General features: G+C 38.8%; 1 protein-coding gene and 1 pseudogene across 2 annotated transcripts in view; one reads left to right on the forward strand and one right to left on the reverse strand.

The window, feature by feature from the left end:
- KDM1A (lysine demethylase 1A) overlaps positions 1–8,453 on the reverse strand; it is a 52,600-nt gene extending 44,147 nt beyond the window's left edge. For both annotated transcript variants that reach the window (XM_006924462.3, XM_006924461.3), the window contains exons 1-2: positions 7,967–8,453; positions 1,157–1,322 (exon numbers count right to left, since the gene is read on the reverse strand). In XM_006924462.3, coding sequence (XP_006924524.1) covers positions 1,157–1,322; positions 7,967–8,311 — 511 coding nt within the window. In that variant the 5' untranslated portion in view covers positions 8,312–8,453. The remainder of the gene's footprint in view (positions 1–1,156; positions 1,323–7,966) is intronic.
- LOC112473074 lies at positions 1,862–1,980 on the forward strand (annotated as a pseudogene).
- Positions 8,454–11,916: the final 3,463 nt, after the last annotated feature.

Consider the following 11,916-nt stretch of genomic DNA (forward strand, 5'->3'; position numbering starts at 1 on the left):
CCTCTCAAATGATACATCAGTATGAATCTCTTTTCCTTAAATAAAATAACTTCTGGTGATTTACATAACACTACAGAGAAGAAAAACCTAAGAGAAGGTGGGGAGGAGAGAGAGGGAGAAAGAGAGAGAGAGAGAGAGAGAGAGAGAAAGAGGCTAAAACAAAAGGTAAAAAACTTCTCAAATGAAATACGCCTTAATCTGGGTACCTATGAAAGTCATGCAAGGTACAACAGATGGAGTTTGAAACAAACATTTTGTTTTTAAAAGGTGCAGGACTAAAAGAACTGCTGAGGTGAATGAGCCTAGAGCTACTGGAAATATAAAAAGTATTTTAAAGACAAGAATGCAATAAAAATTCAAAGTCAAAACTTAATGAAATGCTATTAAGGCAGAAGATATGAAAAATTAATTAAGATTCTACTTTTGTTTGGTCTAAGACAGATGGGTGTATCCCTGATTGGTCTGGGTGTCTTAAGTAGGGCTCAGGCTAAGGTTACATTAGCGAAAATTCTTTAAAGATATTTGAAGCTCTGAAACCAATACTATAGATGCCAATAATCTGTCCATGTCATAAGACTGTGTGAGTTTAGAATCTCTTCATAGCCTACCATTCCTCTGATTGGAGGGCCCAATAACTAAACAATTACAGGTACTTTTCTTTTTGATCTCAGAATATATTTTTACATTTGTCACTAGGAAAAGACCCCTTTCAAAACTGATCCACACCAGGAAAATTTTATCTAACCACTTAGTAAGGGAATAATTTAGCCATAATAATTTCTGAACCATTCTATCTCTAAATTCTGAATCAGAGTTATCACTGAAACGTTTGACTTTTTGGATTTGGCTTTCTGTATGTTTTCTCTGTTTATTTTCTCCAACTGTCCAAACGTCTTATACTGCCACTATCCTTCCATCCCCTTCTTTACTTTCCTCCTATATATGTACAGACACACACAAAAAGAGTATCAGTAATGTATGTAAGCACATACATATGTGTGTATGTGTTTATATATATATATGCATACACATACACACACTGAGACACACAAGGCCAATATCAAAGGTAAAAACAAGTAACATTGCAGAATAGGAATAAATCCATTTATTCTTATTTCTAAGATAAAACAAAATTGGGTTGGTTACTACAACTTACCAGATGGTTCTTCAGGCTCACTTTCATTTTCCTCTTCCGGTGGGGCCTGAGGAGGTGGTGGGGGGAGCTTCTTTTCTTTCTCTGCTTTGGCATTTCTCTCCTCTTCTGAATAATATTCATCTTCTGAGAGGTTGGCCAAGCTTTCATCCATCTCTCTGTACTCTACCTATACAGAGATTATACCAGGGAAAGCTAAATACAGTGAACACCTAAAATCAGGGACTCATTTTGGAACCAATGTGTGTTTGTGTGTGTGCAATCATGTTCATAAAATGGAAGTTTTCAACAAAAAACTAAAATAATCCCCAATTAGGAAAAAATATAGCTAATTAGAATAACAAATCTATCTAATGCCAAGCCTGTACTTCTAACTATGATTCCATGGGAAAAGAGCAGAAGAATGCCAGAAACCAAACTGGGAATTGAGGAGGAAGACAGAGAATAAAAGTTGCAAATGGCAACAGTCAAACTGAAACTATGAAAAGGTACACTTACTTTAAAAAAAAAATAAATAAATAACTGATGACCTAAGAGAGTTGAATGATAAGAGCAAAGAATCCTTATTTACAACAAACTAAAGAGTGATGTGGAAATGGAGGCTACCAGTTTTACTAGTTCGCACTCTAGTTATAAAGGAGAGAATCAGGTAAAACCCCCCAAACTGTAAACTGTATCCAACTTGGCTAAGATAAAACAGTAGAGATAGTCTACGGCCATGCTACCCTGAACAAGCCCAATCTCATTTGATCTTGGAAGCTAAGCAGGGTTGGGCCTGGTTAGTACTTGGATGGGAGACCACCGAGGAAGACCAGGTGCTGTAGGTGTAAAAAATAAAAAAATAAGAGATTGTAAACTGACAAGGTCCTTGCAATCTGTGAGTTCAACCAAGGATTGCCTTGCCTAACAACAACAACAACAAAACAAACAAACAAAAAAACAACCAGTCGGAATAGATCTTGGGACAATGGGTGAAAAAGCAGCAAGAAGGAAAGGTTTCAAAGAGAGGGGTCAGAAAATGTAATATATTCTTATAGTATGCAGTTTCCTTTCTCTTTTTACCCCTCAACAGTGCTCGACTCCTCCCCATCCCAAAGGTTCAGTCTTTAATCCCACGACCATCAATACTATCCATTCAATCAACGATCATTTAAGTGCCGACTGTGCAACTGGGCAATGTGCAAAATTCTGAGACAAACACAAACAATATAAGATTCTTTCAAATGCAGTAGTTCAGTTTTTCCCAAAGGATGTTCCATAAGACACTATCCCCTTTGAATGAAAAAGGAATCCAAGATTAAGTCTGGGAAACATTGCAATCTTTATAGGCCTCCAGAGTCATAATACATATTAAAAGTACTGAAAAATTTTGCAGCAAAAACAATCTTTATCGCTGTTTAATCCAATGTTTTGATGAAGTAATAATTATTAACAAGGAATACACTTGGAAAAGGCTAGACAGTTCTTAGTTTTCAGGAAAAAAAATTAGAAAAATACCTAGAGATAGGAGCAAGAATAGCTAAAGGCAGTACTTAAAAACAACAAAATATTGTTCCACAGAACCCTAAGAGTCTTTGGGATTTCATTTATTAATTTTAAATGTATTTTTAAAATAAATACACACTCCTATGTGTCATCTAAACCATAACCCTTTTGAGACCACGAAAACATGAACTTATACTGCTTGGGGTAACTCAATTTTGGGGAGACCTAAGATGAAATTTCTTCTGCCACCTCTGTTCAACTGAGTGTGTCCTAAGATGGCAAAGCAAGCTAAACAAACAAAAACAACCCTTTGCAATATTTATCTATCAATACTAGATCGTTACAATACTTCAATAAAATCGCATTCTAAGGCTGAAACAAGACTGCAACTATTATGCTTAATAGTTGCAAATTTGGCTCTATCAAATTTGGCTCTATCAAAATAGCCCTATTTTCTCAAAGACTTACAACTAAAATAAATGTTACAAATTTACCTCTTAATATAAAACAGGCAAGCAGTATTTTATTTTGGTATTGTCATAAAATTTTATTTTGTAAAAAAGGGTTTCTCCACCTAATAAAAAGTTTAAAAACTATCTGAGAGAATCATAAAAACTCTAAAAACTAAAAACCCCAAGAAAAGGAATAGATACTGTGACTACAAAAGATTGGGAATCTCATCCCTAAGTAAAATCCTCAAAGACTTCAGAGGTTCTACAACTATGCACTTAAGAACAAGGACACAAAGATGTCCCAATCGGATGACATGAGTCAGGAGGGTAATTATTCTTACCTTTACATGGACAGACAACTCCCAAATTTACATCTCTAGTCTCTCCCATCTCTTCCACACCCTTGCTACAATGATTCATTCACTTCCCAATCACCTTAAAGCTCCAGTCTTTTTGTTTGCTTTAATCTTTATACCTTTTAATTCATTTAGGGTATAACTGCCAGATTTTCAGATAGCTTTCTGATATTTCCAGATAGTTTAACAGATGAATGCCAACCTTTTCAAACCAGCATACAAACTCTCTGGCTCTAACTAATCAAACCTACCTCTAACCATTTTCTAACACTAGTCAAAAAGTCCTCAATACTATTTTACCCATCCTTAAACTCCCTAAAAGCTACTCCAACCTTTTTCTGTTAATCCAATGCCTAAAATTCAGGGTCCAACCATCTCTGCAAATTATTCCCCAAATATTCCAAATTTACAAATACATCTTCCTCCTCCCCTGAATTCTCATAGCACTATGATCTGCACTTTCTACTCTAGTGTGGTCCTGGTTGATGGGACTTTCTATGATAATGCAAATGTGCTGTATCTGTGCTTCCAATAAGGTAGAACTAGCTACAGGTGGCTACTGAGCACTCACCATGTGCCTGTTTAAGTTAAATTAAGATTAAAAATTAAGTTTCCTCAGTCATACTAGTCACATGGTAAATATTCTATAGCCATATGTAGTTAGAAGCCTCCATACTAGGCAGTATATAATATCTAATTTTTAGCTCTTTATAACCTAGACACGACTCTACAACCAGATCCCTCCAATTTATCTTGATCCTAAAAAAATCTCATTTCCAATTAAATTCATTTGCCCATTGTTCCCAATATTCAGTCGTCTACTATGGTCTCCCTGTTAGTACTCAAACCACTTTGTATTATATCCCAGGCATTTTTCACTTCTTTTTCTTCACTGGTAGTACTTTATATTGCTGGGCACCTACTTACAATATGTCAGACACTGCAATAAGCATTTTGTTTACATTATATCTAAACCTAATAACCTTACAAGGTAGGGTTTATTTTTCTAGCAAAAATGAATCACAGAAGATCTAACTGCAATAAGCTCATCCTTTTCCAGAATACTTTTCTAAATTCTGCCCTTTTTCAAGGCCCAGCTGAAGGCCACCATTCCTGAAGCTGTGTGATATTCTTAAAATCCCAATCCAATTTACCAATTTCAAACCTTAAACATTTTGCCATAATATGAATGGACACACACTCAGGTGAATTTATTCTGATACTAATGAAACAAGCGTCAGGGCCCCTCAACTTGCACAGACCCCTTCCAATACCCTGAACCTAACTTTGATTACATAAATGTGTCATTTTCAAAAAGAGGGTCCTCAAAACTGAATAAGCTCCCAGACCAACAAATATAGGTATCTCTTGTATGTACCTCAGAACTCCTGAGTGCCTGTCTACACTGACCCGGCTTGCTTTTTACTCTTATGGATGTTCAACCCATACGATCTGTGTCCTCTGGCTCCCAAGACTGGTTATGAATAGATCTGTCCCCCCAGTTCCTTACTTCCTAGTTGCTCCCCAAAATAAACACATAACCCATTTTCAGAAACTTTTCAGAGTTTCAGAGCTAATCACAATGGAAAAACAGGAATTAAAATAAACAGAATTTCAAAGAAATCTTATAGCATGTCCTGAATAGATCTACAGATTCAATGCAATCACAATTAGAATTTCAGGTGCCTTACTTGTAGAAATTGATAAACTGATCCTAAAATTCATATGGAAATGCAAGGGACACAACTAGCCAAAACAATCTTAAAAAAAGAACAAAGTTGGAGAGCTCACACTTTCTGATTTCAAAGCTTATTGCAAAACTATAGCAATCAGGGTAGTGTGGTAATGACATAAGAACAGAAATACTGTACAGATCAATGGGGTAGAATTGAGAGTTCATAAAAAAATTCTTACATTTATGGTCAGTCAACAGGGTGCCAATCATTCAGAGGGGGAGAGAATACTCTTCAACAAACTATGCTGAGTATGATATCCACATGCAAAAGAATGAAGGTGAACCTGTACCTCATATCATATAAAAAATTCTAAAATGATCACCGAACTAAACGCAAGAGCTAAAACATAAAAAACTCTTAGAAGAAAATGGTTAGGCAATGATTTCTTGGATATAATACCAGAAGTAAACAGGACAAAAGATAAATTAAGACATCAAAATTAAAAACTTTTGTAATCACTGTATATAAAGAACTCTACTCAACAATAAAAAGAGAACCCAATTTTAAAAAGAGACAAGGATCTGAACAGACATTTCACCAAAAAGATATACAAATAGCCAATGAGCATACAAAAAAAGGATGCTCAACATCATTAGTCGTTAGGGTTAATACCACACATCAAATGCAAAATGCAATTACCACTTAACAAGGATGGCTATAATTAAAAGACAGTATCAAGTGTCAACAAGGATATGAAAAAATTAAAACCCTCATACACAACTGATAGGAATGTAAAATGGAGTGGCTGCTGTGAAAAACTGGCAATGCCTCAAAAAAGCTAAACACAGAGATACCATATAATTCAGCAATTCTACTCTTAGGTATATACTCAAGAACTGAAAACATACATTCATACAAAAAATTGTACATATAACAGGAATATTCATAATAGCCCCAAAGTGGAAACAACTCAAATATCCATCAAATGATGAACAAAATGTGGTATATCCATGCAATGAGATATTATTTGGCCCCAGAGTTATCAAGTACTGAATGCAAGTACTACAACATAGATGAATCCTGAAAACATGCTAAAACCAGACACAAAAGGCCACACATAATTTATATAAAATGTCCAGAATAGGCAAATCCATATATTGAAAAAGTAGGTAAGTGGTTGCCAGGGGCTGGGGTAGGGAGAAATGGAGAATAACTGCCCATGGTACAGTTGTCTTTTGGGGGTGATGAAAATGTCCTAAAATTGACTGTGCTGCTGCTGCACAACTTTGAACATGCTAAAAATCACTGAATTGTATACTTAAAAAAGGTAAATTTTCTGGTATGTAAATTATCTAAAAAAAAAAATGTTTAAAAAAATCTTATCACATGGTTTCTGGCCACACTTTTCTATTGAAATATTAAAATAAAACCCCATTGTGCTTCTGCCCTCTACTGAGAGCTGGGAGTCACCAACCTCTTGTGCTTTTCTAACCCATGCTTTGGTGAAAGCCCCCAAAAGCCTTTTCTCCTGTTATTTAGCACAGGGTATTATTCTTGGAGAGATCTCTCAAGTGGGCAGTTAAATCTGAGCGTTCTCAGGCCTAGGTAATACTATCTCAAGAAACTGCTCATTCTGAGGCTTTTCTTGAATCAACCTAAGGAAGAATCAACCTTGCTGACACCTTGATTTCAGACCTCTAGTCTCCAGAACTGAGACAATAAAGCTTAAGCCACAAACACATGCAAAAAAAAAAGCTCTTCATACATACTTCTTTGGTATATACCAACTTAAAAATTATATACAGGTAGAAAACTTGTTATATAAACAAATTACATAAATGCATGATTTTAAATATTTACTTATTTAAAACTATATGTACATATATTCCGTTTTTCAACTGAACCATGAAATCTCAAGAAAATGCCCAAGTGTAAAATCTGTGCCCTAGTACTGCCCCAGTACCCTATGGACTAGGTGTCCCATGTGGTCCTTTGTTTCAGAGGCTGATGATACTTCACCACAACGTAAGTGTAGGGCTTACATTCCAGTTCCACCACTTTCTTAGCTGTGTGACTATGGGCAGGTTGCTTAAATAGTGTGCCTCAGTTTACTCATTCCTAAAATGGAGCTAACAATACCTGCTCGTTGGTGTTTAGCAAAAATAAAACGTTTATTATGCTCTGAACACAGCATCTGGCACCCGAGAAGTGAGGCAGCTATTGTCTGTATATACTTCCCCGTGACAAATCTTTTTCTTCCCATATATGTGCACACTAATTGATATTAACCCTCTTAGTCAGCTTCACCTGTAAAAATTTCCGTCAAAAGATCGAGAGGATTAAAAAAAGAGGAAAAATCTTTGCACACAGCAAAGACTCGAAAAACTGCTCCTTATTTCGGTCTCCCTGGCTAAGGCAATTTCTTTAGCATCGATCCTACAGCTCCAATGTGCTCCCAGGTAAAACTCCATAAATACTGCTGAGCAGCTTCCAGACACATCTGGGGACAAACAAGTGATGTATGTCTCCAACGACGCCATCTGTAACTCCACGTCAGGGAGCCATTTTTTCCAGTCGAGAAAATGAAAAGGTGTACAAAATATAATGAGTAAAATAGCCCTCCCTTTCTCAGTACGGTCGGTCCCCGCACAAAGACCGCATTCGACACTGGCAAAGACCTTCCCCTCACCCCACCCATCCAGCTAGTGGGGTGGAGAGCGACTGACTAGGGAGGTCTGGGGTGGGCGTGGGGCTCAAGGCCCAAGTCCGGGGCGGCGGGGGGAATCACCTCTGGAGAGCAAAGGCACTGGGATTTGTGGTTTGCGGGAGGGGGTCGGGCCTCACCTTCGCCCGCTTGCGCCGGCTGGTCCGTCGCCCCTCCGGAGTCTCTGCGATTCCGGTTTCCATGGGGGTCGCAGATCCAGGCAAGACGGTAGGCCCAGCTTGAGGCCCGGCGGACCCTGGCGGCTCGGCCAGGCCCCCGGGGGGCGAGGCCCGCGGAGGCTCCTTCTTGCGGGGAGTGCGCTCCCCCACCGCCCCCGGCCCGGCCTCTGCAGGGCCCGACAGGCCCGCGGGCGCCGGGGCCACCTCTGAGCCGTTCTCAGCGCCGGCTGCTGCTCCAGCGCCGGTCTCCGACCCCGCCGCCGCCGCTGCAGCCGCAGCTGCGGCCGCCTTCTTTCCAGACAACATTTCGGGGCGCCTGGCTGCTGACGGACTATGAGCCGCTCAGTCGGTAGATGCGTGAGTTCGGAGCCGCGTCACCTCGCTTCACTTCACACAGTCCGCGCGCTGCCAACCGCCGTCGCGTACGCACGCGCTAGGCGCGCTCCCGTCGGGTCCGGACAAAAAACCTGAGACGCCCACGGCCCCGCCCCCTCCCATTGCCATAGAGCGGAGTCTTCGAGGCTAGAGCGGCACCATGGCGAAGAGCGCGATGCTTTCCTAGAGCGTCTCTTTAACCTTTAGAGTTGGCCCCAGCACTATCCCGGGCCTAGGGCTTCTGGGCCAGACTGCAGCGCCGAGGCTGATCATTTCCAGTCAGGGGCTTGAATGCATTTATCTATTCTTTCACTCATTCATTTATCCACTCATTCGCCAGTTCAGTCAATATTTATTAATGCTTACTAGGTAACAGGGTTTAATTACGAAGTTCTTGCTTTCAAAGAGTGTACAGTGTAGGGAGGGGAAAACACTAAAATGTAATTGGTAGATCTTATTCATATGTGCCCTGCTCGTACTGGGGAAATATTAGCAAACAAGTTTCGTAGTAATAAATTGGATAGACGTTAGGATCTCCAGGTTTGAGCCCAACGGGATTGCTCTTGCCTCCAAGGCTTTGTTTATGCCTCCTCATCTGCACCTTCTTCCATTCTCTATGCTCCCCTCCGCCCCCCCCGACCCCCCACAGAACGCTTGTTTCTACAACACGGTTATTCTTTCTAATGCTGCAGATAGTAGTGGTGGTTTATTCTTTAATTCTTCCAGGAATCCTTCACTGCCTCAGCACAGGAACAGGCCTTGTGTTCTTCAAGCTGATTTCTACAGAGAGAAGTATAATTGCTTTTTTACATGTCTGTCTCTTTGCAGCATAATTTTCCAAAAACGATTCCATTTACGTGAAGTCCAAGAACTGGTAAACCTAATCTCTAGTGATAGAATCCAACCTGGGATTGAAAAGTGGGGGTCGACTGCAAAAGAGCAGGAGAGAACTTGCCAGGGGTGATGGAAATGTTTTATATCTTGATTGGGGTGGTATATACATTAGTCAAAACTCATTGAACTGTACAAGTAAATAGGTATATTTTTTTTCGCGTCTATTGTACCTCTATGAAATTGATCTAAACAACAAAAAAGAGGCAATTAAGTCCAGGAAAACTAGAAACTGCAAAAAAGAAAGTGTAATCATAGTACTATATATGGCTCAGCTGTGAGCTACACTGGCATAACAAACAATATTGTTTTATCCAAAGTGATAGAATTATGTCGAAAGTGGAGAAAAGAGCAAGTTTGTGGAGGAAGAGGAGGAGAGGATGAGAATGATTTATGGAAGGAGAGGCTCTGCATGGGAGCTAAATCCTCATCTTCCATCATTAAGGGATAATATTTAATGTCGAAATTGAGAAATCAAGAAATAACAGCATAAGCATATTATTTTTATATTTGCTTAATAAATACCAGAAGAAACATAGAAATTGTTTCTCTGAGTAATAGAATTTGAGGGCAGGAAGCGGTGAGACAGGAGATGGAAGCTTGTTCGTTTTACACCCTGTAGTTCTGTTTGTCTTGTTTGCACATATAATGATTTGATAAAACTTAAAATTGATTTTTAAAATATACATATCTTTTGACCCAGCAATTTCACTTTCAGGAAAACATTGTCTGGAATATTTATGTATACAAAGATTCAACTTCAATGTTGTTTATCTCAGGTTATATATAATAACAATGAAGGAGAACTAACCTAAAGGCCAAAAAGGTGACTAGTTGAATATATTAGAATGTCATAGCCATTAAAATTGATATTTGATCAAAAGAACTCTATACAAAATAGTGAACATATATCAAAGAGTTACTTAATTCACAATGGAGAGAACCAGCAGTATGATAAAGTTTGTTCAAAGGAGAATATGAAAAACATATATATAGTCATTGCTCAGTGGAAAACAGAATGCTGGAGTAAGATTGCAAAGTTAAATAAGAAAAAATAGTTAATGTTATGTGAGGCCATAAAATTGTAAACATTGGGGGTTATCTTTTCTATCAGAACTAATTTGCATCTACTTACCCTCCCAAAAAAATCATTTGCAACTTACCCACTTTTTTTTCAGAAATGCAGATATACCTTGGAGGTATTACAGTTTTGGTCCCAGACCACTGTAATAAAGCAAGTATCACAATAAATCCAGTCATAATCTTTTTGCTGGTAGAGGATCTTGGCTTCAATTTGTAAAAAATGCAACACCTGTGAAGCACAATAAAGCGAACCACAATAAAATCAAATAGGCCTATAACTAATTTTGTTAAATTGTGGTAAAATACATAACATAAAATTTACCATCTTAAGCATTTTTAAATGTACAGTTCACTAGTGTTAAGTACATTCACATAGTTGTGCAAACTCCAGACCTCTTTTCAGCCCCTGGCAACCACCATTCTACTTTCTGTCTCTATGAATCTAACAACTCTAAGTACCTCAAATAAGTGGAATCATGCAGTATTTGTCCTTTTATATCTGGCTTATTTCACTTATTATCCTCAAAGTTCATCTATGTTGTAGCGTGTATTAGAATTTCCTCCCTTTTAAGGCTAAATAATATTTCAGTGTATGTATATACACCATTTTGCTTATCCATCTGTTGATGGATTTTTGAGTTACTTCCATCTTTTGGCTATTGTAAATAATGCCGCTATGAACATGAGTGTACAAATATCTCTTCAAGACCCTACTTTCAAGTCTATGGCCATGCCACCCTGAACATGCTCAATCCCATCTGATTTCGGAAGCTAAGCAGAGTCAGGCCTGCTCAATCACATCTGATTTCGGAAGCTAAGCAGAGTCAGGCTTGGATGGGAGACCACGTAGGAAGACCAGGTGCTGTAGGCATAAAAAAAAAATAAGGGATTGTAACCTGACAAGGTCCTTGCAATCTGTGAGGTCAACCAAGGGTTGTCTTGCTAAAAAAAAAAAAAAAATACCCTGCTTTCAGCTCTTTGGGAAATATATTCAGTAATCTATATCCAGAATTGCTAGAGCAGCTTTTTTAAAAGTTAACATCTGGCTACAGAGCGGACCCCTAATCAATATTAAATAGTAAGTCAAACAAAGTTACCTTCCCCTAAAACATCAGGTGACCAACAGGTAGGCCAGTTTAATAATATTCTAGTATAACTGTTGATGAGTTTGTAGTAATCTTTTTACCTTATTTCCAAATTATGAATAATTCTTCTTTGCAGTCTTCTTTACTATGAGGTAAAGGCTCTGTATTGCTGTCTATTTTATTCTCAGCGGCTAGGCCCAGAAGTACTGTTGAATGAGCAAGGTATCACTAAGGCCTACATCACCTGGCTGTTATGAGGAAATCATGAGATGATGCTTGCAAACTGCCTGTCAAAGTCTGGCACATAGTGGCTGCTTAAGACATAGGAGTAGTTAATATTATTGTTATGCGGCAGCTAGGGGTTGCGGGCTGGTCATAACTCAGAGGAAGGGGCAGCCATGACTCCTGTTATGGAGGCAACTGTCCTAGAGGGGGGACTGATGTTGGGTCTTGGGGCCTGGGTGCCACCAAGCCATA

This window comes from Pteropus alecto, unplaced genomic scaffold (genome assembly GCF_000325575.1).
Source record: "Pteropus alecto unplaced genomic scaffold, ASM32557v1 scaffold39, whole genome shotgun sequence".
Lineage (NCBI taxonomy): Eukaryota > Metazoa > Chordata > Mammalia > Chiroptera > Pteropodidae > Pteropus > Pteropus alecto.